Here is a 26,216-nt window from a genome sequence, read left to right on the forward strand (position 1 = left end):
GTTTTGCAACGAAAACGAGGGTTTCTATTGGACAAATTTAGGTAGGTTCCTCCTCGTTTCGTTCAGTTTGCTTCTGTTTTAGAAACGTTTTGCAACAGAATCGGCGTAATGAATCAGTACCGCCCAGGGTACTCAACAGGGAAATGGGAGGTTCTTCCTGAACATTTTAGGGAAAGTCTACATTTTGGGGGGATATGTTGTATAATTAAAATGGCATAAGCATGTCTTATCCAGAACAAATAACAATGTTCATGAATAATTTAAGACGATAAAAATAATGACACCTCCTGGGTGTCTAAATCCAGTCCCAGTCATGTGTTTCACAGATTTTGCTATCGCCACTGTCTAGACTTTCTAGAAGATCCCTCAATGCAAAACACGCGCGGGAATCTGTCCTGTACTTTGACAACAGTTTCGTTCACCGGTTCGTACAGTAAGTTTCATTCTTTGCTATTCTTCCTAGCTAAGTGAGTAAAATAAAGTACCTGATGTAGGCCACGCTTCCGTGACAATCCACTCGAACAATATTTCAAGTTAGACAGTTAATGTAAGTAGCAGTAGTCACCTAGCCAATTTCTCAACCTAACAATGTTAGCTACTTATTTTTATTGAACATTTTTAACTAGGCAAGTCAGTTAAGAATACATTCTAATTTACAATGAAGGTCTACCCGAACGACACTTGGCAAATTGTGCGTTGTGACACAGCCTGGAATCGAACCAGAGTCTTTAGTGACTCCTCTTAATTAACACTGAGATGCAGTGCCTCAGACCGTAGCGCCACTCGGGAGGCCCTCGAGGGCAACTTGCGCCAGTAACATTGTAGGCTGTAAAATGGCCTGCTAACCATGAATTTCAGCGTCATGTCATCGTCAAGTGGCTTTTAGCCTGTGTCTGAACAGGTAAATTTAGCAAGCTACAATCAGACAAACCATTGCTCTTTGACGTGAACCCGCCTTGTCTGATACAGTAACGTCAACGAATTTTTTTTTTTACTAAACCAAGATAGACCTCAACCTTTCGTTTCCAATTGGAATAAATGAGTCATAGTGGGCATAACAAACAAGGAGGTGGGCAGAGCCAACAAGAGCAAGATCCTATTGGCTCGTTCTAGCATACATCTGCATATTTCCATTAGGCAACACCTCCAATGTGAAGTGCGCTTCAACTAAATTCACGTTTTCTCTCCTAAACAACGCAATTCTTAAACAACTTTTTTTCAAAGGGTAAAGTGTAAAAAAACTTGGTCCACTCTGTTCATATCAAATTCTAGTTTTGGGAACAGAATAGGGTATTGAAACATTCGTTACATCTTCCACAGCCAGTGGGCTTCTGGAAAAGCCAAGCAGATGCTTCACATGTATGCATCAGGTGAAATATATTTCTCATTGTTTTATCTGTGGTAACATTTTACAGAGGATGATGCGAAAGAAGAGACGCTCCTCTGTGGACAAAAGCGAAAGTGCTGCACCACCAGATGTGTCAAGTAAGGCTCCCAAACAAACCAAACCACCAGACTGTATTTGTTTTTGACCTGTCTCATGTCATGAGTACAATGCACAAACTAGCTCGCTACATGTACTGTCTGTCAGTTCATTAGTGCTTTATCCCCTCCTTCATTCAGAGTCCAAGAAGAGTAGGACCACTGGCCATCAGACCAAGACCACGGCTCAGGAGGACACCAGTATTGACTCAGTCTTTGGCCAATTTCTGCACGAGGCTGGTGTTATCTTGAGACAGGGCAGTACATCCAATGAGATTGGTAAGCAAGACACACACCAACATCATCAACATATTGACTGACTATTGTTTTAAACTGGAAATTGTTGGATAATGCATAATTGTATTGCTTTGTAAGCTGTGGACCAAGTGGTTTTCCAAAAGAGACTGCAGCAACGTCTGAAAAAGAGTCCTAGATACCCCAGTGTGAGTATAATGTTTCAAATACTCTTTGTTATTGCACATTCTGTAAAACGTGTTGCCTAATAAATCAGGCTGTGATACCACCATGGTTACACAGTGAGTTTAATGCCATACGTTTGTTTGGAACATGTCCCTTCATGAGCTTGACGATCCAGAATGTTGAATAACATTTCATTTGAACGTATTGGTTATTTGTGTGGTTGGTCCTTATTCGGGTAGAAAGTAGAGAAGAAATATCCACAAGAAACCATTACTAACACAACTTTTCAAAACACTGTTACTGTCGTTGAGATTTCGATCACCTGGTACGTGCTCAAAACCATGTAAACACCTGCAAGACTTCGGTTAGTTTGCATGCATCGTGTGCTTGTACTTCCGTTTTGTGCGTGTGCCTTAGGTGATGAGCAAACAGACTGTGATAACCACAAACTGAGACCTGCATTTTGAAGTTGGTTTAATAATACTTTCCTGTGGGTATTTTGACTCCTATTTTCACTGGGAGAAGGATGAAATCAGAGGACAAGAGGTAGTACGTCCAAATGAAGTTTATTCAGAAATCTGACTTGTAGGGACTGTTTGGAATTTTTGAATCTTAATGTTAGAGACGAGAGTGGACAGTCCACAATAAAAATTGTAAAGGCTATAAAGCGTGCCTGATTTTCTAACCTTGATGGCCAACAGATTGTGCAGGAGTTCATCACAGGACTGGAGTCTCACATTGAGGATCCTGAGAGGTTCAGGAACTGCCTCCTCCCCTGTGTACCACGCCTGGCCGATGGGGACTCAAGGTAATCCCACACAGCCCTAAGGATACCATGGTACCTGGCTCTCTGTGGGGGCCATCAAATTCTAATAAACCTTTGCTTAGTGTCAGTATAACATTTTGTAATTGTTTCATGGAAACATAAATGTCGTTATGATTGTGTCACTTTGTGTCCTGTCTGTGGTCCAGCTCTGTCAGCTCATTTCAGGAGAGTCTGCTGCGCATGCTGCTGGGGATCGAGATGCTGCAGGTATGACAGCCTCTCTCTATGCAAAAACACACTGGCCTGAGTAGTGTCTGAACTGTGAGGTCTTTCCTTGCCATTGGCCACTAGGTATGAACTTTGAAACCCACATGTTCTTTTCTTTTTGTTCTAGGTTTTGGTAATCAACACTTTGTTTGAGAAGCTTCCCGAGTTCATGTTTGATGGGTAAGTGCTTTAAAAAACAAAAAAAACATTTTGTTTGTAGCCTTACACATACAAGTTGACTATATAGATTTTCTTGTACTCTAACCAAATGACCCTTTACATTTGCCTTTCTATTCCCTGTAGTGCCGGAGAGGATGGTCTCAATATCCCTCGTGTTATTGTCAACCAGCTCAAGTGGTTGGACAGAATCATAGACAGCAAGGTACTCATATTACTATGACAGCAGATCTAACCTATTGTCTACACTTATTCCACCTGTATATTACCACTAAGTAGCAGGACTAGACTGACTTCCTTCTGACCTAATTGTACCCTGTCGCTATAGGAGTTAGCAGGTAAGCTGATGCAGCTGGTTTCTGTGGCTTCGGTTGAGATACAGTGTGACATCATCACCAGTCTGCCAGAGATCCTGGAGGACTCCCAGCACAGTGACATTGCCAGGGAGCTAAAGTGGGTGGAGCCCTGTTAGAGGCAGTCTTGTGTGGTAATATGTGATGTCATGATAAGATAGTCCCAGTGATGTGAACATCTGCTGTATCTACCCCCTATTCTCTATCTCCTTTCCTCTTTAGCACCTTACTCCAGGAAAACACTCAGCTGACTGTGCCAATCCTGGATGCTTTCTCAAGCTTGAATCTGAGCTCCACTCTGTTGGCTGAGGTAGCCCTACACACACACAAACACACTCATAGTCTATAGTCCATTTATTGTTGTTTCTGGCTAAAGCTCTCATTGGGGAGTCAATAAGAGTAGAATTACACTGTGTTGGATCTGTTCAATTATTCATGATGTGTTCACAGCTCGGGGCTTATTTATGCAAAGGTGTATTTCTGTTACGTTCGTTAGAATAAATGTCGGACCAAGGCGCAGCGGCTGCTGAGTTCCACATTATTTATTAGTAAGTGAGACTAAGCGAAGACAAAAACAAATAAACAATAAACTAACAACGAACCGTGACTACAGAGTTTCTACGTGCACTAACTCAAAACACAATATCCCATAAACACAAGTGGGAAAAACCACTACTAATTAGAGACAATGATTACAAGCTGCCCCAAATTGGGAATCATACAAATCACCAACATAGAAAACAAACTAGAACATCACATAGAAATAAACAAACTAGATCACCCCCAGTCACGCCCTGACCCACTTCACCATAGAGAAACAATGGCTCTCTATGGTCAGGGCGTGCCAATTTCACTCATTACACTGACATCATTTGTCCGTGTAACAATTATGCTATTGACTGATGTCCTATGTACCTACAGTTATCCTGAGGAAATTTCATCAAGTGGCTTGTTGACTAATAGCTGTCTTATGAGTAACTATGGTCCTTACTTAGATGAGACAGCAATTTTCTATTTACACACACATTAGTTTTGCATCGACAAAGTGCTCCTTTACCACAAAGTTGTACCAAAAATCAATACATTAAAACAATACAGACAAAATTGCACACTCCATAATGTACATTTTGTCCTAAAACGTCTGTGGTCCTGTGTGTCAGGTACGTGTGTCTGTCATGGCCACCCTGTCTGCTGTCCAGCTGGAGGACCTGCCTGTGGTGGTGAAGTTCATCCTACACTCCATCTCTTCCTCAGACGCCCTAGAGGTCAGAGGTTACACACAGTGGTGTCCTTGCATGTAGTCTTGCACTTCTCTTTCTAATAACAAGAACAAATGAAAAGTGCCTCAAAGTTTCTATATTACCACCACACAAAATGTTTCCCCATTACAGACTACAATCTGCAGTGATGATGATGTGTATTGGTCTCACTGAGTGGTGCTGGGTTCTCTGTGGGGTATCAGGTGGTGTGTGACCTGCGTAAGAAACTGGAGTTGGAGCTGTGTGTTCTCCCTCCGGTGCTGCAGGCTTCTCAGAGCCGCATGAAGAGCAAGGGGACAACCGAGTGAGACATTTTACACCAATACCCTCCTAATCTCCGCAGAGCACCATTGCATACTGTTATGAATCCACATAGCACTACCTTTAGTGGGATTTTATATTTACAGTTATTCTAAATGGCAAGGCTGTTTCTGGTCACATTTTTCCATCAGGTCCTCCAACACCTCAGCATCCAGCAGCAGCCAGGACAGTGTTGCCTTGGTGTTGGATGGCATTAAGTCTGCAGTGCGCTTCCAGAAGACCACCTCTGAGGCCTGGCTTAAGGTAGGGAGAATAGGAAACTCTACAAGTGTTATATCAACAGCCAGTTACTATTTCACCATGTGACTCTCCCTGTGTTGTTCTGCAGGCTATAGAGAATGTCGACACAGCAGAGGATCACAAGGTAAGTTGGACACATCTTTCTCGGATTCTCCTCTATTCCTACAATTTCATACGGGCTGGTACTTGGCAGATGACTCGTTGATCCTGTGTGCACGTGTGTCTGTCGGTCAGGTCATTGACCTGCTGGTGCTGTTCATCCTGCACTCCACCAATGCCAACCACAGCCGGCGTGGAGCTGAGAGGGTGCTGAAGGTCAAAGTGAGAGCAGGACAAATCCAGGAGGCTCTGCTACAGAAAACGTTCAGGGGCTATGCACAGGTGGGAAGGTCCTGTTACAGTAGTCCTGTCTATCTCTAAGTGAAGCTTGTCCTTAGCCCCATTCTTGTCCCTATTGTCGCTGCTAAATAGAACTCTGTCCGAGGGCAGAACGGTGCTAACTTTGAACATCAACTGACAAGCTAGTGGCTGCAGGTTTGTGTGTGATGACGTGGGCTTGTTCTATAAATGAAATCCGTGGAATACAAAACAAAAATTGGGCCAAATAGATATATCTCTTAGGCCCAATTTTTGCTTTGTATTCTAATGATCTACAGTTGAAGTCGGAAGTTTACATGCACCTTAGCCAAATTAATTTAAACTCAGTTTTTCACAATTCCTGACATTTAACTCTAGTACAAATTCTCTGTCTCAGGTCTGTTAGGATCACCACTTTATTTTAATAATGTAAAATATCTGAATAATAGTAGAGAATTATTTATTTCAGCTTTTATTTCCTTCATCACATTCCCAGTGGGTCAGAAGTTTACATACACTCAATTAGTATTTGGTAACATTGACTTTAAATTGTTTAACTTGGGTCAAACATTTCAGGTAGCCTTCCACAAGCTTCCCAAAATAAGTTGGGTGAATTTTGGCCCATTCCTCCTGACAGAGCTGGTGTAACTGAGTCAGGTTTGTAGGCCTCTTTGCTCACACACGCTTTTTCAGTTCTGCTCACACATTTTCTATGGGATTGAGGTCAAGGCTTTGTGATGGCCACTCCAATACCTTGACTTTGTTGTCCTTAAGCCATTTTGCCACAACTTTGGAAGTATGCTTGGGGTCATTATCCATTTGCAAGACCCATTTGCGACCATGCTTTAACTTCCTGACTTTGCTTCAATATATCTACATAATTTTCCTGCCTCATGATGCCATCTATTTTGTGAAGTGCACCAGTCCCCCCTGCAGCAAAACACAGTGAAGAGGCGACTGCCTAGAAGGCCAGCATCCCAGAGTTGCAAAGAAAAGGCCATATCTCAGACTGGCCAATTAAAATAAAATATTAAGATGAGCAAAAGAACACAGACACTGGACAGAGGAACTCTGCCTAGAAGGCCAGCATCCCAGAGTCGCCTCTTAACTGTTGACATTGAGACTGGTGCTTTGCGGGTACTATTTAATGAAGCTGCCAGTTGAGGACTTGTGAGGCGTCTGTTTCTCAAACTAGACACTAATGTACTTGACACACGAACAAGGACATTTCTAAGTGACCCCCAAACGGTAGTGTATGTGGACACCCCTTCAAATTAGTGGATTTGGCTATTTCAGCCAGACCTGTCGCTGACAGGCTTATAAAATCGAGCACACCGCCATGCAATCTCCATCGACAAACATTGACAGTAGAATGGCCTTTCTGAAGATCAGTCACTTTCAACGTTGCACTGTCATAGTATGCCACCTTTCCAACAAGTCAGTTTGTCAAATTTGTGCCCTGATAGAGCTGCCGTCGTCAACCGTAAGTGCTGTTATTGTGAATTGGAAACGTCTAGGAGTGACAGCAGCTCAGCTGCGAAGTGGTAGGCCACACAAGCTCACAGAACGGGACCGCCGAGTGCTGATGCTCATTGTGCGTAAAAGTCTTCTGTTCTCAGTTGCAGCACTCACTACAGAGTTCCAAACTGCCTCTGGAAGCAACGTCAGCACAAGCACTGTTCGTCGGGAGCTTCATGAAATTAATTTCCACTTCCGAGCAGCCGCACACAAGCCTAATATCACCATGGGCAATGCCAAGCATCGGCTGGAGTGGTGTAAAGCTCGCCGCCATTGGGCTCTGGAGCAGTGGAAACGCAATCTCTGGAATGATGACTCAAACTTCACCATCTTGCAGTCTGATGGACTAATCTTGGTTTGGCGGATGCAAGGAGAACGCTATTTGCCCTAATGCATAGTGCCAGCTGTAAAGTTTGATGGAGACGGAATAATGGTCTGGGGCTGTTTTTCATGGGTCGGGTTAGGCCCCTTAGTTCCAGTGAAGGGAAATCTTTATGCAACAGCATACAATGACATTCTAGACGATTCTATGCTTCCAATTTTGTGGCCACAGGAAGGCCCTTTCCTGTTTCAGCATGAGAATTCCCCCATGCACAAAGCAAGGTCCATACAGAAATGGTTTGTCGATCAGTGTGGATGAACTTGAAGGGCCTGCACAGAGCCCTGACCTCAACCCAATCGAACACCTTTGTGATGAATTGGACCGCAAACTGCGAGCCAGGCTTTATCGCCCAACATCAGTGCCCGAGCTCACTAATGCTCTTGTGGCTGAATGGAAGCAAATCCCCACAGCAATGTTCCAACATCTACTGGAAAGCCTTCCCAGAAGAGTGGAGGCTGATGTAGCAGCAAAGGGGGTACCAACTCCATATTAATTACCATGATTTTGGAATGATGTTTGACGAGCAGTTAGTTGTCCACATACTTTTGGTCATGGAGTGTATTTGCTCTCTTCATTGCATCACCAGACAGCGCTCTGACTGATGTGTAGGCTACTTCTCTCTGGTGTAGTTTTTGTCTGATAGAAAGTTCAAATGCGAGATGAACTTCAAACAAACATTAGGAAATGTCGCTGGCTACATTCTGTCTATTATACACAGAAATATGATGGCCATGCATTGTTTTTTGCAAAAAAATATCTTGCTTTTTCATTGTGAGCTAATTTACTTGTGGCTGCTAGCAAAATAGCTTTGCACTTCTTTGTCTGTTGACATTGATGTTGTACTAAACTATAGTTGCACACCCCTTATCTCTGATGGAAACCACTGGCCTATCTTTGACTTCACCATCTATTGTTATCGCCAAAGTTTTGGCATCTTTCATAAATTGCGGCCGCGAATCTGCCGAATAAATAGTTAGAAAGAATAAGATGAAGTTCCGTTAATATGGTTACCTTTTGAAAGATGGCTGGTATGTGTTTTTCTACATTGTAATGGACACGGTGCAACCTGTAGCAGGTAACGTTAGGCTGCTGGCAGGCTTCGGCTGTGATACAGCAAAGCCAAGTTAGCCCGTGCTCATGGTTCTCAAAGGGGAAAATGTACTTATAGGCTAGAATGACTTTGCTCATGGTCATGCACCCTGAAAATTGCATCTAACTATAAATTCCTTGAGTTTTATTTTGCGGATGCCTTTTCATTATCTGGATAGACACTTGTGGTTTCTAGATAACGCTACACCAATCAAAGCAGTGGAGTCAAAACCATCTGTCTTGGGGGGAGCTGGTTTGCAAAATGCTATCATGTGATGCAATTATACCATTTATAAAATGGTCAGAGATAGTGTATTCAGGAAGTTTTCAGACCCCTTGACCTTTTCCACATTTTGTTATGTTTCAGCCTTTTCAAAAATTTGATTAAATACATTTTTTCCTCATTAATTTACACACAATACCCCATAATGACAAAGTGAAAACAGGTTTTTAGAAATGTTTGCTCATTTATTAAAAGTAAACATATCTTATTTACATAAGTATTCAGACCTTTTGGTTTGAGACTAGAAATTGAGCTCTGGTGTATCCTGTTTCCATTGATCATCCTTGATGTTTCTACAGCTTGATTGGAGTCCACCTGTCGTAAACTCAATTGATTGGATGTGATTTGAAAAGGCACACACCTGTCTAAATAAGGTCCCACAGTTGACAGTGCATTAACAAAGCCATGAGGTCGAAGGAATTTCCGTTGAGCGCCGAGATAGGATTGTGTTGAGGCACAGATCTGGGGAAGAGTACCAAAAAATGTCTGCAGCGTTGAAGGTTCCCAAGAACACAGTGGCTTCCATTATTCTTAAATGAAAGAAGTTTGGAACCACCAAGACTCTTCCTAGAGCCGGCCGCCCGGCCAAACTGAGTAATCAGTGGAGAAGGGCCTTGGTCAGGGAGGTGACCAAGAACCTAATGGTCACTCTGACATACCACTCTGGTGGAGTGCTGCAGGGATGGTTGTCAATCATGCCATTATGGTAGAGTGGTCAGACGAAGCCACTTCTCAGTAAAAGGCACCTAAAGACTCTCAGACGATTGAAAAACATGATTCTCTGGTTTGAAGAAACCAAGATTTAACTCTTTGTCCTGAATGACAATCGTTATGTCTGGAGGAAACCTGGCACCATCCCTACGGTGAAGCATGGTGGTGGCACCATCATGCTGTGGGGATGTTTTTCAGAGGTAGGGACTGGGAGACCAGTCAGGATCGAGGGAAAGATGAACGGAGAAACGTACAGAGAGATACTTGATGGAAACCTGCTCCAGAGCGCTCAGACTGAGACTAAGGTTCACCTTCCAACAGGACAACAACCCTAAGCAAACAGCCAAGACTATAAGTGACTTTGCGACAAGTCTCTGAATGTCCTTGAGTGGCCCAGCCAGAGCCTTGAACATCTCTGGAAAGACCAGAAAATAGCTGTGCAGTGACGCTCCCCATCCAATCTGACAGAGCTTGAGAGGATCTGCAGAGAAGAATGGGAGATACTCCCCAAATACAGGTGTGCCAAGCTTGTAGTGTCAAACCAAGGAAGAATCGAGACTATAATCTCTGCCAAAGGTGCTTCAACAAAGTGTAAAGGGTCGGAATGCTTATGTAAATGTGATATTTCAGTCATATATGTATAAATTTGAAAACATTTCTAAACACCTGGTTTTGCTTTGTCATTGTGGATAATTGTGTGTAGATTGAGGGAAAATTGTTTTTTAAATAAAATTTAATGCAAACATTTTTGGAAAAAGTCGAGGGGTCTGAGTACTTTCCGAAGGCACTGTATAATATATATATATATATATTATACAGAATAATAAAATAAAAAAAGTGGAATTTGAATAATTATCCAATAGATTATGATAATTGTCCTATTTTTATTTGCTCCATGGCTCAGGTGGACACAAGGCTATTTGGCTCATCTCAGTCACAAAGAGGAATAACATTGCATTTGTTTCTGATGTATAAACAATGCCATGCTGGTGGTTGATAACATTCAAATAAAACCCAGGCCTGAAACAAAATAAGGCTGAAAATAAATAATTTGTCATCAAAGAAAAGACACCGCATTTACACAGATTTGCACGAAGTGGGCATTTCGGATTTGTCTCTTCAAGCCCAATTATATCATACTTTGTCTAAAACAATGATTTATTGACTTAAATCGTTGTGTAACATCATGGGTAAGCTCTTTCAGCTCGAAAAAGTGGATTTCTACTAATGTGGGCGTTTTAAAGCTCTAATATTGTAGAGAATCCATTAATAATTGTATGTGATTCATAAAGACATGGGGCAAAGAAAACAACTAAGTTTAGACATTCATTTAGTAGCGCTCTCTTGAAGTCACCCATATTTACTACATTCTAGAGCAGTGAGTAAATGTCCTATGGTATATAGCTGAGGGATGGAACTGGGGCTGAGGAAAGGGAAGCCGATTTGAGAAAATTAAATAGTATGAAGTAAAGATGAGCTGTGTGACTGAGGTGTTAATGTGGTGCTGATGCTGTGTGTGTTTTTAGGTGATGAGAGGTTACTTTCCCTCCATCTTGGCCCTGGCCCAGAGTCTGCTGCGTTCCCCTGACCCTTGTGTGGTGCCCTTCGGTGGACACATGTACAGACTCTCATTCACTGCCTTTGACTCCTACTGCCAGCAGGTCTGTGCGTGTGTGTAGAAATGATGTCTTTATGCATGTGTGCTGGCTAAAATATGCTTCACTTGTACTCATTTCCATTGTCAAGCGTTTTCAGTTCTTGTTCTCTGTGTGAGTGTTCAGGAGTATGGTTATTTCTGTTTTTTATTAGGAGGTGGTGGGCTCCCTGGTGACCCATGTTTGCAGTGGCGTGGGTGGTGAGGTGGACGTGGCTCTGGAGCTGCTTTGTGGCCTGGTGACCGAGAAACCCTCTGAGATGGCCCTCTACGCCGTCTTTGTCAAGGTGAGGATTCAACTGTCCCCATGACATCTTTTCCAACTGATCACAAGCCATCTATCTATCTTCTGTATTTGACTGAGAGCAGGGTCGGTGTTACTAACCTCTCCCTGGTGTGTGTGTGTGTGTGTGTGTGTGTGTGTGTGTGTGTGTGTGTGTGTGTGTGTCTGAAGGGTATCCTGGACTACATGGAGAACCTGACTCCCCAGCAGATCCGCAGGCTCTTCCACCTGCTCAGTGGCCTGGCCTTCGGACAACAGCAGCAGGGCACACACATCCAGGTGAGGGTCACTCAAGGATATATAGGCCTATTTCATTTCTATGGGAGCAACACTGAAGATAGTGCTGTGAAACAACCACACCACAGAGATGGTAGGTAATGTGGTGCCATGTTTTTATCTGTACATTATTCTCTGTATTGCTTGTATCTTTCTCCCTGTGTCATTCATTATGCCACATATCCACATCTGCTTCCTCTGTCTCTGTTCTCAGGATGACATGCACATAGTGGTCCGTAAGCAGCTCTCCAGCACCGTGCCCAAGTACAAGCGCATTGGCATCATCGGTGCTGTCATGGTGGTGGGCAGCATGGGGGCCAGCAGGTAGAAACTGCTGCCCTCTCACATCCACTCTGCACTTACCAGACTCAATCCTGTTAGCTCCTGGTGGAAACGATGCCTCTCATTTTTCCACTTAGTGGGGAGACTTATTGTGCCTCAGTATCCATTTTGTAAATTCTGAGTCTTCTCTCTCTAGGCCCAAAGTGGAGGATTCTCAAGGTGGCACATTGCCCAAGGAGACATACAGACAGGTGAGTGGTATAGGCAGGGCCACTGTCTATGTACAGTCTGAGTGAAGGGCTGATGCACTCTTAAGAGTTTTCCTTTCCTGGTGCTGGGAGAATGCCTGTAAGTGGATGGTGTGTGCTACTCTATATGCATAAGTGTGTGCTGACCTATCTGTGTAGGTGACGGCCCTGCTGGAGCTGGTACGGTCGTGCAGTGAAAGCTCTCCTGAAGCTGCTGCTCTCTACTATGATGAACTAGCCAACCTGGTCCTCACCTGCACTCTGGACCCTCTGGTGCAGGTCTGTCTGCATCTCACATAAACCCTCAAGACACACTTTATAGCTCTTTTATGGTCCTCTTTCAACGATACTTCACCTTTTTTATAAACCAAATGGACCCTTTTTATTGTAGATGTTATGACAACTCTGGGACACTGCCATATTTAAAAGGGTAGCTATTAACCCTGCTACTGTGCATCTGGTGTTTTCACGCAGGCCTGGATAGGGAAGAGTGTGCTGGAGGACTTCCAGGAAGACTTTGTGGTGGATCTGGGACCAGATATAACTGGGTGAGTGGTGCACTACTGCCCAGGGACTGGGTGGAGGTAATATAGGTCAACTATATACGGCTGGCAGCAAGTCATTACAGAACTGTACTTATGATGTCTTGACATTTCAAGAAACGCATCAATGTGTATTTTGTAAATAGTGTGTTATGTAGGTAGTTTCTCTGACAATGTAACTGGGTCCAAGTCCCAGTAATAACCTACCTTCTTCTCTTCCTCCCCTTGTATGTCCTAGGTCCGTCCCCTTCCCCGCCTGTATGATGTACAACCTGGATGATGAAGAGAGTCAGGGAGGCATTGCTATCAACCTGCTGCAACTACTGTCTGATGACCTCCAACACAAGGGGGAACTGTGGAGCCAGACTGGGAACAACAAGACCCAGAGGTCAGACACTACATTGGCTACAATTTTGATTATCTAATGCAAAACAATGCAGAATGTCCATACAGAGTTGAATCATGATGTGATATGGATAAAGCAATAGTGTTATTGAATGTTTTGAAGTGGAGCATCTTAACAGTGTATTTCTCTCTTATGTGTGGTTCTGTAGGCGAGTGTCTCCTCTGTGCCTGTCTCCGTTCTTCCGGCTGCTCAGGCTGTGTGAGGAGCAGCAGCATCAGGGAGACCTGGAGGAGATCGATGCCCTACTGGGTGAGGAGGAATCCTGATGGAGCAGGGACACACATGAACTGGTTCTCACTGGGCCAAAAAGTCTACTGAACTATGTCCAAGTACTCAAAAAGAAAGGAGGACCCAAGGCACTCTTCATATAATTAATTCAAATGCCTTTATTCGTATGGCATGTTCAATGGAAATGAAGTTTAAAAAACTTTGTTTCCATTGAACATAAAACTTTAACATGCCATACAAATAAAGGCATTTTATTTAATTATATGAAGAGTGCCTTGGTCCTCCTTTCTTTTTGATAACCAATTTAGCCCTTTTACCAAAGAGCACCTTCTGTTTATCAAAATTTGACTATTGTGTGCCTTAGCAGTGCTTCTCATACTCCTCTTTTTTCTGTATGTACAAGTACTTTTTGAACGTGAGAACACTTCAGGCACTGTAGATCATGTATGGCTACATGGCAGCAGACGCATGGTGTTTCGACATGGCCTACTGGGAGTGTATGAGATCTGCTCTGGTTCTTGCGGTTCTAATGGGAGTCTGTGTGTGTGGGTGTCTGTTTGCAGGCTGCCCTCTGATCTTGACTGACATGGATGTGGTGGAGAAGTCAGAGAGCCTGTCCAGGCCTGAGAGAGAGTTCCTCTGTGGCCTGCTATTCCAGACCATCAACTGGTTTAGAGAGGTTACCACAGACTCTTGTCTTAGACAAGAGAATTCTGGTCTATAGCGAGATACATATATTTGCTGTGGAGTCCGTATGATTTCTTTGTGTTGTATATGCCAATGTGAGTTTATTTTTGCGCACAGACCTTTAGAGAGAGAGTGTGTGTGTGTACAGGTTGTGAATGCATTCTGCAGTCAGAAAGACCCTGAGATGAAGATGAAGGTGGTGACTCGTCTTCAGAACATCACCTACCTCCAGACTCTATTGGAGAGGACTTTGGCAGGTACTATACTGCACACGTGTTTTATCAACACTTTTCTGATCATAATGTTTCAATCTTACACGCTTTAGAAAATGTGAAAATTCCATGGACTGTTTATTTGACAATCCCTGCTTTTTTGTTTCCATTAATTTGACCGTTCCTGCTTTTTTGTTTCAGCAACCCCTGGCTATGCCCCTCCTCTAGCCAACTTTGATGGGGAGAGTACAGAGGGAGCTCCAGTGTCTAGCTCCTCTGCTGCTCCAAAGAAGGGAAAGAAAGGTAAGCAAATCTAAAAGGGACAACTCTGTATACTGACCAGGGAAAATATCATTATTTTCTTTTTTTTCTTTTTCCTGAGATGAGATTCAACACTTATTGTGGTGGTTGTCTTGCAGAGGGTACTGGTAAGAAGAGGAAAGCCCCTGCTAAGAACCCGTCAGCAGACAGCTCTCAGCTGGAGGAGGGCACAGAGGCAGAAGAGACCCAGCAGGTGAACACACACAGACCTCTGACCTCTCACCTACGTCACATTATGTGACTCTTACAGAACTCTCTTTACTAGGGAATTCAATTATATTTTTTTGGTGTTCCTTCTACCCCTGCAGGACGATGCAGAGAAGGAGAAGGTTCAGGAGGCCACTAGGCCTGGGGTCAGTTTGGTTTCCTACCGGCACTTCTTCAGAGAGCTGGACATGGAGGTGCTCAGTGTGCTGCAGTGTGGCCTGCTCTCCCGCTCTCTGCTGGACAGTGAGCTTCACAGCAAGGTAGGACACCACCCAGCCCAGAGCCTGGACACATTACACACACCGTACACCATCAGGGTTGGGCTCTAATTCCATTTGAACACCATGCCAATTTAATGAGTTGAATGGAAATTAATTGACTGAATTGAACAATGATAATAAAGGTGTTAGGCAATTTTCTCTGACTTGACTCCGTTAACACCAAATTGGCCCCAACTGTGTACCCTATAGGTGTCTCATACACATTCAAATAAAGCCAGGGACACTAGTTAGAATCCCTCCAATGTCTCTGTGTGCTGTAAAGAGATGCTGTGGTCCTGTGCAGGTGCGTGAGGAGGTGCAGCTCGGCCCAGCAGAGTTAGTCTTCCTGCTGGAGGATATGTGGCGCAAACTGGAGTTCAGTTTGACTGCTGCCCCTGCCAAGAGAGTCCCATTCTTCAAGGTAGGACACACACACACACTGTGTGAGTTGTGTGAGTCATAACATAAGCTTCTCTTTCATTTTCCACATTGTCTCCTGGCTGCAGGGAAAAACAGACAAGAGCGTGGGCTTCTCCCACCTGCAGCAGAAGAGCCCTAAGGACATTGCTGCCTGCTGTGTCCAGCTGCTGCCCACCCTCTGCACCCACCTGGAGAACTGCCATAATCACTTCCAGGTATAAATGTATTTTGCCTGGCACACATTTAGCTCATTGTTTGTAGTGTCCCTCTTTGTGACACTTTCCTGCTGTTTGCAGACTCTTCTGGCTGAGAACCAGGGGGTGGTGGACGCCTCAGGCCTGGATGTGAGAGAGCATCAACTGCTGTCCTCAGCCTACCAGCTCCTCCTACAGGTTCTACACATCACCTTCAGCTGGTCAGTCACACCTCGACACAACACCACCTGCACACAACACCACCTGCACACTCCTGCCTTTCAGGACAGTATCATCACAGCGCCTCACCTTCAACAAAATGACAATTACTCAGGGTTTGGCAACTGTGGTCCCGGAGAGGTTGGTGTTGTTTTGTTCCAGCCCAGTTCTAATATACAGTGCATTCGGAAAGAACTATTCACTTTTTACACATTTTGTTACGTTAAAGCATTATTCCAACATTGATTAAATAGTTTTCTCTTATCAATCAATCTACAAACAATACCCCATAATGACAAAGCAAAAACATTTTTTTAAAGATTTTTTTTCAAATTCATTAAGAAAAAACTGATCAAGTATTCAGACCCTTTACTCTGTTGTACTTTGTTGAAGCATCTTTGGCAGAGATTACAGCCTTGCGTCTTCTTGGGTATGACGCTACAAGCTTGGCACACCTGTATTTGGGGAGTTTCTCCCATTCTTCTCTGCAGATCCTCTCAAGCTCTGTCAGGTTGGATGGGGAGCATCGCTGCACAGCTATTTTCAGGGCTCTCCAGAGATGTTCGATCGGGTTTAAGTCCGGGCTCTGGCTGGGCCACTCAAGGACATTCAGAGACTTGTCCTGAAGCCACTCCTGCATTGTCTTGGCTGTGTGCTTAGAGTCGTTGTCCTGTTAGAAGGTGAACCTTCGCCCCAGTCAGTTCCTGAGCGCTCTGGAACAGGTTTTCATCAAGGATCTCTCTGTACTTTTCTCCATTCATCTTTCCCTTGATCCTGACTAGTCTCCTAACATCCCTACAGCATGATGCTGCTTCACCGTAGGGATGGTGCCAGGTTTCCTCCAGACATAACGTTTGTCATTCAGGACAAAGAGTTCAATCTTGGTTTCATCAGACCAGAAAATCTTGTTTCTCATGGTCTGAGAGTCCTTTAGGTGCCTTTTGGCAAAATCCAACTGGGCTGTCATGCCCCTTTTTACTGAGGAGTGGTTTCCATCTGGCCACTGTACCATAAAGGCATGAGTGGTGGAGTGCTGCAGAGATGGTTGTCCTTCTGGAAGGTTCTCCCATCTCCACAAAGGAACTCTGGAGCTCTGTCAGAGGCTCTTCTCCCAAGATTGTTCAGTTTGGCTGAGCGGCCGGCTCTAGGAAGAGTCTTGGTGGTTCCAAACTACTTCCATTTACGAATGTTGGAGGCCACTGTGTTCTTTTGGGACCTTCAATGCTGCAGACATTTTTTGGTACCCTTCCCCAGATCTGTGCCTCGACACAATCCTGTTTTGGAGTTCTATGGACAATTCCTTCGACCTCATGGCTTGGTTTTTGCTCTGACATGCACTGTCAACTGTGGGACCTTATCATAGACAGGTGTGTGCCTTTCCAAATCATGTCCAATCAATTGAATTTACCACAGGTGGACTCCAATCAAGTTGTAGAAACATCTCAAGGATGATCAATGGAAACAGGATGTACCTGAGCTCAATTTCGAGTATCATAGGAAAAGGCTTGGAATATTTATGTACTGTTGAAGTCAGAAGTTTACATACACCTAAGCCAAGTGCATTTAAACTCTGTTTTCTCAATTCCTGACATTTAATCCTAGCAAAATTCCCTGTCTTAGGTCAGGTAGGATCACCACTTTATTTTAAGAATGTGGAATGTCAGAATAATAGTAGAGAATTATTCATTTTAGCTTTTCTTTCATCACATTCCCAGTGGACATTCCCAGTGGGTCAGAAGTTTTCATACACTCAATTAGTATTTGGTAGCTTTATCTTTAAATTGTTTAACTTGGGTCAAATGTTTCCGGTAGCCTTCCACAAGTTTCCCACAATAAGTTGGGTGAATCTTGTCCCATTCCTCTTAACAAAGCTGGTGTAACTGAGTCAGGTTTGTAGGCCTCCTTGCTCGCACACTTTCTGTTCTACCCACACATTTTCTATAGGCTTGAGGTCAGGGCTTTGTGACGTTCACTCCAATACCTTGACTTTGTTGTCCTTAAGCCATTTTGCCACAACTTTGGAAGTATGGTTGGGGTCATTGTCCGTTTGGAAGACCAATTTGCGACCAAGCTTTAACTTCCTGACTGATGTGTTGAGATGTTGCCTCAATATATCCACATAATTTACCTCCATCATGATGCCATCTATTTTGTGGAGTGCACCAGTCCCTCCTGCAGCAAAGCACTCCCACAACATGTTGCCACCCCTGTGCTTCACGGTTGGGATGGTGATCTTCGGCTTGCAAGCCTCCCTCATCTTCCTCCAAACATAACGATGGTCATTATGGCCAAAAATGTGTATTTTTGTTCCATCAGACCAGAGGACATTTCTCCAAAAAGTACTATCTTTGTCCCCATGTTCAGTTGCAAACCGTAGTCTGGCTTTTTTATGGCGGTTTTGGAGCAATGGCTTCTTCCTTGCTGAGCGGCTTTTCAGGTTATTTCGATATAGGACTCGTTTTACTGTGGATATAGATACTTTTGTACCGGTTTCCTCCAGCATCTTCACAAGGTCCTTTGCTGATGTTCTGGGATTGATTTGCACTTTTCGCACTAAAGTGCATTCATCTCTAGAAGACAGAACACATCTCCTTCCTGAGCGGTATGACGGCTGCGTTGTCCCATGGTGTTTATACTTGCGTACTATTGATGTGCAGATGAACGTGGTACCTTCAGGCGTTTGGAAATTGCTCCCAAGGATGAACCAGACTTGTGGAGGTCTATAATTTATTTTCTTAGGTCTTGGCTGATTTCTTTTGATTTTCCAATGATGTCAAGCAAATATGCACTGAGTTTGAAGGTAGGCCTTGAAATACATCCACAGGTACACCCCCAATTCACTCAAATGATGTCAATTAGCCTATCAGAAGCTTCTAAAGCCATGACATCATTTTCTTGAATTTTCTTGTGTAGATTGATGAGGATTTAACATTTTTTAAATCCATTTTAGAATAAGGCTGTAAAGTAACAAAATATGGATAAAGTGTAGGAGTCTGAATACTTTCCGAATGTACTTTGCCTGATTCAACATTTGGGAATCCGGTGTGTTAGTGGGCTGCAACCACACCTGCACACACTCTCTCCAGGACAGGTTTTTCCTTCTCTATGGATCTGGTCGCTGTAGCCTATGGTCCTGTCAGTTGTATCAGTAGTTCTTGTGAATCACACTAGTCTGTTTGTCAGGTCTGGTTTCTCCCAGCCAGAGCACCGTGGCCTGCTGAAGAAGACTCTGGGAGTGTTGGCTGACCGCTTGAAGGAGGGAGGGCCTGAACTGACCATGGACCAGCTCATAAAGTGAGTGGAGAAACATTCCCTGTCAGATCAGACAGCTCTGGGGGTGTGTGTGTGTGTGCACAGTATGGTATAACTGTTCTCCCTATCTCTGGTCTTCAGACACAGCTTTGAGTACCTGCTGAACTTCCATAGCACGGTTCCTAGCCTCAGCATAGCTCTCTGTCTCTCCCAGCTGCTTAGCACTGTGGCTGATAGAGGAGGGCACCAGGCTACATACAGGGAGCAGACTGGTGAGACACACACTCCATCTATTTCTATAGGATTGATGCAACAGTAAAATTGACTTTATCAGGATCAATTCTATGACAATCCAGTGAATTCTGAAGATTTATTGATGTTCTGAAAAGTGGCATTTTCAATGAGGATCAGTTCAGCATAGAACGGTCTCTCCCTCTAGCAACCCTAGCCCGGCGGTTCCTGTGCCAGGAGTGGGTGACTACCAGCGGAGACAGAGAGAAAGGACCCAAACACAACGAGACTCTCCAAACTCTCCTCAGGTGTGTCTCACAAGGATTCACTGATCATGTAGAGCAGATTCATAAATTAAAGGGATACTTTGTGGATTTGGCAATGAGGGCCTTTATCTGCTTCCCCAGAGTCAGATTAACTCGTGGATACCATTTTTATGTCTGCATGCAATTGAGTGGAAGTTGCTAACTAGCGCTAGCACAATTGCTAACTGATTTCGTGATTGCGCTAGTTAACATTGGCTTACAAAACTACCTCTAACTTCCTTTAGTACTGGACACCAAGTCATAAAGCTGGTTTCTCACTCTGGGGAAGTAGATACATCCCTTTAAGTATCCCATTAAGGTGGCCATGGCATGTCAGTATACTGCAAACACTGGAAAGGGTAATTTACTCTATAGGGGAGTCCCAACAGCCTTGTAACCTCATTTATTGCAGCTCTTCTACTGCTATTGTGATTGCCATGCTCCCAATAGCTTTAAGGTGAAAGATAATATTCATGGTGTTCATGATGTTTGAGTTCCCTCCTCTCCTCTACACTCTACTTCTCTGTAGTATTTACCTGGAGCACACTGATGATGTTCTGAAGGCGGTGGAGGAGATAGCTGGAGAGGGCATCCCTGAGCTCCTCAACTCAGCCAAAGATGCCAGCTCTAGAACTTGGCCCACTCTCAACAGGTAGATGCTGGTACATATGTGTGTACTACTACCACTATCTCTCCTGACCTCTACATACGAGTGCCCTGTTTGCCTTTGTTCCCCTCCTTTTTTTTCTCTCTTGTCCCTCTCTCTCTAGGCTGACGTTCCTGGTGTTCTATAAGGGGATGATGGGAGTGCTGGAGAAGGCTGTGAGGAAGATTCCCCCTGGCAGAAACAGTGACAACACTGAGGTACACAGTTACCCAACATGACGCACAGTCACAGACAAAAACAGAGGAACTGCCAGTGGAGCAAGGCGGTGCTGGTAGCCATCGTGCAGTGACTATGATACACTTGTGTGGGACTGCATACATTCAGCAAGTATTTGTGTGTGATTTTTAAAGGGACATTATTAACCCTTTGCTGTGTCCAGGTGATGAGTGAGAAGCTGCTAACATGGAACCTGGCTGTCAGAGACTTCCACATCCTGGTCAACCTGGTTAAGGTACTGAGTATGTTTACACTGGGAGCTAGTCATGAATGGGTTAATCTTTATTCAAACACATGATGTGTTATGATTGTTCAATTCACTTTGGAAGATGCATGGCTGGAAACAGCGTTTAGATGACTATGCCCACACTAAACGACAATAGGGCCGAGACGATACCAGTATTGGAATATTTTTTCCCATGACAAAAATGAAAACACGAAGCAGACCAAACTCTTTGGTCCTGCTGTATGTAAAATATTGTGTGCTACAGCTTGGACAATAAATAAATGTGACTCTGGATGTGACAACATAATGTTTGTTTCCAACATTAGGGCTGTTTTCCTAAATCTGCTCTGTGTTTTGTTTCCTTGCCAAGATACTAACGAGTATCGCGGGACTGGTATTGTCCCTGCCCTAAATGGCAAGCATGTCAACATGTTTTCACCTGTTCCCCTGTTTCCTCATGTTTTATGCCTCTCCAACACGCACTCTGGATGGAGGGAGATTAAGACATCTGTCATGCTCTGCTGGCTCCATGCCCAGTGTGTACATTTGCAGGGGAGTGTGTGTACGCGTGTGCAGGGCTGTGTGCATGTCAATTTGCTGACTGGGTTTGGGTGTTGAGAAGCTATATGTAATGTGTGTAATCTATTGTGTCTCCTTCATCTTCCCTCGTCAGGTGTTTGACAACAGACCAGTGCTCAATGTGTGCCTGAAGGTGAGTCTCAGCACATTAGCATTTTCTCTGCCTGCCATATTGTCAGACACATTCCATAACTAATGATATTATATTAATTGGCTTTTTATGTTGTTATTGTTGCTAGTATGGCCGTCTTTTCCTGGAGTCTTTCCTGAAGCTGGGGATGCCATTGTTGGATTTCAGTTTTAAAAAGCACAAGGTATAAGCCAAAAGACAGGGAAAAATACTAGAGAGAATGGTTTATTTCATATTCAATAAAGAAACATTACATGGTGTCAATAGCAGCTCATGTTGAATTATTTGACTCAATTTATAATAGTCATAAATACTAGAACCCTGCACGGGCATGAATTTCAATCCCGAGCCCCGCCTATGCCCGTGTCGTTCAGGTCCTACCCTACCCAGGCCTGATTGCTTTTGCCAAATTAAAGGCCCGGCACAAAATCAGAAATAACTTCCTCCATCAGTAAATCCATTGGCTGTTCCTCTCTGTCACTCGCTCCCTACCCGCTGTTCACTCTGCACGTGCTCAGCTCATAGCGGCTCTGAATCTGTGAGTAACCATAGCAGCGGCTCCATTTGGGAATCTGCTCAATGAAGAGACATGAGATAGCTACTTTTCATCACTCTCAACTCAAGGAACATTATTTTCTGTGAAATAATCTCTTGTGTTATTTTATGACACCATGTTATAATCTTAGTCAGATATGATTGTACTACGCAGCAGAGCACGAGTAAATGGCTCAGCTTCAAAAAGTTTTGATTTATTTAGTGATACCCGAGCCCTGTCCCTACCCTAGTTATTGATGAAGAAAACAGGCCCTAACCCCAAAGCATAATGTCGGGCTCAGGTCGGGTAGCAGAGCCCTAATAAATACATAATACAACAGAAATCCATCAACACAATAAATCTACAACTTTAAAATAGTCAGTCCTGCGGTTGTTCAGTGGTTCAGTGTAATTTGGTGTGACTGTTTGTGTGTGTCCGCTCTGTCTCAGGAGGATGTCCAGAGCCTGCTGAAGACCTTCCAGCTCAGCACCAGGCAGCTCCACCACATGTGTGGACACTCCAAGGTACAACCCAGCCTCCAACACTGCTCCTGTCCTAGCCACAGAAACCTGTGTGATTGACGCTAGCCAACATATGAAGAAAAAATTGCATCCCTTTTGAGATTCCATATATATATAAGTGAAGTCTTGATTATGAGGTTGTGTGTGACATGAAAAGGCATGTTTTGTCATACTATTTGTGTGTGGCTACCTGTGGTGTTGTTTCCCAGATCCGCCAGGACACCATCTTGACCAACCACGTGCCAGCCCTGAAGAAGAGCCTGGAGCAGTTTGTGTACAGAGTGAAGGCCATGCTCACCCTCAACCACTGTCAGGAGGCCTTCTGGCTGGGTAACCTCAAGAACAGAGACCTCAAGGTACTGGATGGGCCACTTGCTGCTGCACTGAGAGGGGTCTCATCGTGTGTGTCAAGGGTGAAATTGTGGTGTAGATATTGGGGGACAAAATTGTAGACGGGGGTCCTCCCCTGTAATATTTTTTGACCCTTTAAAACAGTGAACGGATGATTTAATTAAGTTATTTCAAGGGTACTAATTAAGACACAAAATATGAAGTGAGTTTTATTATAGTTGCCTACCTTATGTTTAAATATAGTAATTGAATGTGAACATACCATGGACAAAGACTCCCGAGTTTGGTTCCAGACCGTATTCAGCATACACTCTGTCATTCTGAAAGTTTTCCTTCTAATGACAGAAGCGCAGACGACTAGGTACTGTTTTGGTGCGTTCGTTTTAGCTTGCCAGCGGTCCAGGGTCAGTGCCAGCAGTGTTTTCATCTTGTTAAACTTGAGCAGCCCCAAAATTATTCCAGACCATGTGGAAAATCAGAACGAACGCACCATCTTTTCTTCTTCAATCTGAGCTAGCTGGACAGTGCTCTGACCCAATGAGAATGGGGGGTCCCAAGGGTGGCCAATCATATTTCAGGGGGGGCTGGTAGCCACCCCTCACCCTCTGATTGAAATGAGTGGGGAAGGGGTGGGAATAGACTGTGGCTGTCTATAGGCTGAGTGGAGTAGAGGCAGCACCTACGTTTTGACATGGGGCAGAGAGAAATGTACAGTTTTATGTTATTCTATACATTTTGTCATGAGTCTAATAGAATTTAGCAGTTTTTAAGCTAATTTCCTGCAATTACACACATTTTGCCATGGGGAAGAGAGAAAAATGTACTGTTTTATAGCTCATCTAATGCTATTCTTCACATTTTGCCGTGTTCCTTTGTGTTGCAGGGTGAAGAGATCCTCTCTCAGCGCTCACAGGGGAGTGATGAAGAGGAGGAGGCAGGCTCCCCGCTTCCTCAGGAGCAGTCAGAGGATGAGGTACTGGCCATAATTGACTTTTAAAGCTACTGTATTGAGTTAAATTATTTTAGCAATTACATTTATCTTTGCTACATCTTTGATTGAAACACAATGTTCTAAATTCACATTAAAAAAAGAGACGAAAGCTGTTTTTTAACCTTTAATTTTCTGCAAGCTTTCTGTCTATTGCAATCCCAAGAACCGGTAGATTTGTAGAGGATCCTCAAATCAAATTTTATTTGTCACATGCGCCAAATACAACAGGTGTAGGTAGACCTTACCTTGAAATGCTTGCTTACAAACCCTTAACCAACAATGCAGTTCAAGAAATGGAGTTAAGGAAATGTTTACTAAATAAAATAAAGTAATAAAATAACAATAACCTGTCTATATACAGGGGGTACAGGTACCGAGTCAATGTGCAGGGGTACAGGTTAGTCAAGGTAATTTGTACATGTAGGTAGGAGTAAAGTGACTATGCATCCTTATGTAACATTGAGGTTTACAGGCAGCTGATGGGGAAATGGGCAGCTGTGTGTGGAACACTGGGCTGTTAAGATAAGTTGTACTGTTTCTGTTCCTGGTTAATTAATTACTGGCAAGATCTAGGAAACAACAGTGAGGCACGTTCAGGAGCACTGAGCCCTGCTGTTAGTTGGGAGATTTTTGGCACAGCAGTGTTTCCCAAGTCCAGTCCTCGAGTACCCCCAACACTTTAAAAAAATATATGTGTGTATATATATATATATATTGCCCCAGAAAAACTCAACTCATTGATTCGTAGATCAGTTGAATCAGGTGTGCTAGTACAAGGCTACAACAATAACGTGTGCTTTTAGGGGTAGGATCCGATTTGGGAAACACTGTTGTACAGTAACCCTTTAAAACACTGCTCTGTGTGTTTATCACAGAGGTACTTCCCTAGCTTCCCTGCTTGCAAAGGGAGATGTTTTCCAGCCCAATGCCCCGTTGTGACAGATTCACCAGAGATTTAGAATTTTTACTGTTTCTTTCAGGCCCAGGAAAGCGACTCAGATGGGAAGAAGAAAGGCAACCGGAAGGCAGAGGGGGACGATGATGAAATCACAGATGACTCCGATGATTAGGACAACGTGGGGGAATACTGTCATCTCTGTGACCTGCATTTTTGGTGTCAACAGACTAACCTTGCATAACCCATATCCCTTTGCTCCCTCAGATAGGAATAGGTCAGGGAGGACAAAGAGGGGATTCCTAGTGCCTTGCTGCCATTGAGAAAATAGACAATTAGGGGATTACTGGGGAAGGAGGGGTCACTATGTTAGTGAATGTTATAAATGCTGCAAACAGCATTAGGGAGTGCTGAACTAATTCAGACACTAAGGTTTGAGACTGAGATAATGTAATAAAATTCTGATGTTGCAGAAAGCTGTTGAGTGAAGTTTGATTTACCTTTTAAGATACACTGAGTGTAAAAAACATGGACAACTTCCTAATATTAAGTTGCATATATGTTTGAATTGTCAAACTGATCTTCATTGGGAAGGCAGATAAAGCGTTTTTATCAAAAGCAATCACTTTTGGATGGGAAAAAGAATCCTACTCATTACTCCGCGTGCTTAATATACATTACTTTAGTTTTTTGCTTTTTCATGCTGGGGGGCAGCAGGTTCCAATATATATCTGATACATTTTTCACCCTGTACTAACTAAGCCTACCTGTGTGCTCAGGCCATCTTAATCGAATCACCTCAATGTTTGTAAACATGAGAGCGCGTTAGTATGTCTACTTTTTTTTTGTCAAAAATGCTAACATTTTGTGTATGAACTGGGTCCCTGGATGATGGATCAACTGATACAGTGTGATTTACTGTATCATTCCAATACAAATAATAAACAAGTTAGACTTGTTTCCAGTCTGACAAGCTTGATTGATTGTGTGAAACTGTAGTAAACAATGTACCCAGCTCATTGTTCACCGTTCCCACACCATGGAGTGCAAGGGGATGCGGTGGTATAGTTTCGTGCCAATTTATTCGAGCTCTTTTAAAAGAAAATCACCTAGAATAGCCAACAAGGAAATTGATAGTTTTCAAATAATTTACATAATAATGCACTAATGTAATTGTTTTTATGATTAAAGCTAAACAACATGTCGCGCTTTATCGAAAAAGGACACCCCTTCATACGATGCTAGATGGTTTA

At 43.6% G+C, this 26,216-nt stretch overlaps 1 protein-coding gene across 4 annotated transcripts; it reads left to right on the plus strand.

Annotated features, from left to right (window-relative positions):
• Window positions 1–206: 206 nt before the first annotated feature.
• fancd2 (FA complementation group D2) lies at window positions 207–25,942 on the plus strand. 4 transcript variants are annotated; one of them, XM_024377395.2, is made up of 44 exons: window positions 207–433; window positions 1,416–1,485; window positions 1,624–1,761; window positions 1,858–1,925; window positions 2,604–2,710; window positions 2,875–2,935; window positions 3,063–3,115; window positions 3,239–3,317; window positions 3,441–3,565; window positions 3,688–3,775; window positions 4,626–4,730; window positions 4,928–5,028; window positions 5,177–5,288; window positions 5,374–5,409; window positions 5,520–5,666; window positions 11,152–11,286; window positions 11,435–11,566; window positions 11,734–11,841; window positions 12,053–12,162; window positions 12,317–12,371; window positions 12,528–12,647; window positions 12,843–12,916; window positions 13,149–13,298; window positions 13,465–13,565; window positions 14,108–14,223; window positions 14,380–14,488; window positions 14,645–14,746; window positions 14,863–14,957; window positions 15,073–15,231; window positions 15,536–15,652; window positions 15,738–15,866; window positions 15,948–16,066; window positions 19,248–19,358; window positions 19,458–19,588; window positions 19,756–19,855; window positions 20,382–20,504; window positions 20,623–20,716; window positions 20,899–20,970; window positions 21,635–21,673; window positions 21,780–21,854; window positions 22,655–22,729; window positions 22,936–23,082; window positions 23,961–24,050; window positions 25,049–25,942. In XM_024377395.2, exons 2-44 carry the CDS (start codon window positions 1,419–1,421, stop codon window positions 25,136–25,138), a joined length of 4,365 nt encoding a protein of 1,454 aa, XP_024233163.1. In that variant the 5' UTR covers window positions 207–433; window positions 1,416–1,418; the 3' UTR covers window positions 25,139–25,942. The 4 variants fall into 4 exon arrangements, with proteins under 4 accessions (XP_024233163.1, XP_024233174.1, XP_042153188.1 ...); XM_024377406.2 differs by lacking the exon at window positions 207–433 and adding an exon at window positions 454–547; XM_042297254.1 differs by lacking the exon at window positions 207–433 and adding an exon at window positions 880–901.
• Window positions 25,943–26,216: the final 274 nt, after the last annotated feature.

This window comes from Oncorhynchus tshawytscha, linkage group LG02, assembly GCF_018296145.1.
Source record: "Oncorhynchus tshawytscha isolate Ot180627B linkage group LG02, Otsh_v2.0, whole genome shotgun sequence".
NCBI classification, from domain to species: Eukaryota; Metazoa; Chordata; class Actinopteri; order Salmoniformes; family Salmonidae; genus Oncorhynchus; species Oncorhynchus tshawytscha.

Excerpts from the sequence above, each read along its gene's own strand:
- fancd2 (XM_024377395.2), top strand. The coding sequence starts at position 1,419 with ATGATGCGAAAGAAGAGACGCTCCTCTGTGGACAAAAGCGAAAGTGCT. Across the intron at positions 4,731-4,927 it reads CTTCCTCAGACGCCCTAGAG|GTGGTGTGTGACCTGCGTAA; the intron begins GTCAGAGGTTAC and ends GTGGGGTATCAG. Across the intron at positions 19,589-19,755 it reads TACATACAGGGAGCAGACTG|CAACCCTAGCCCGGCGGTTC; the intron begins GTGAGACACACA and ends CTCTCCCTCTAG.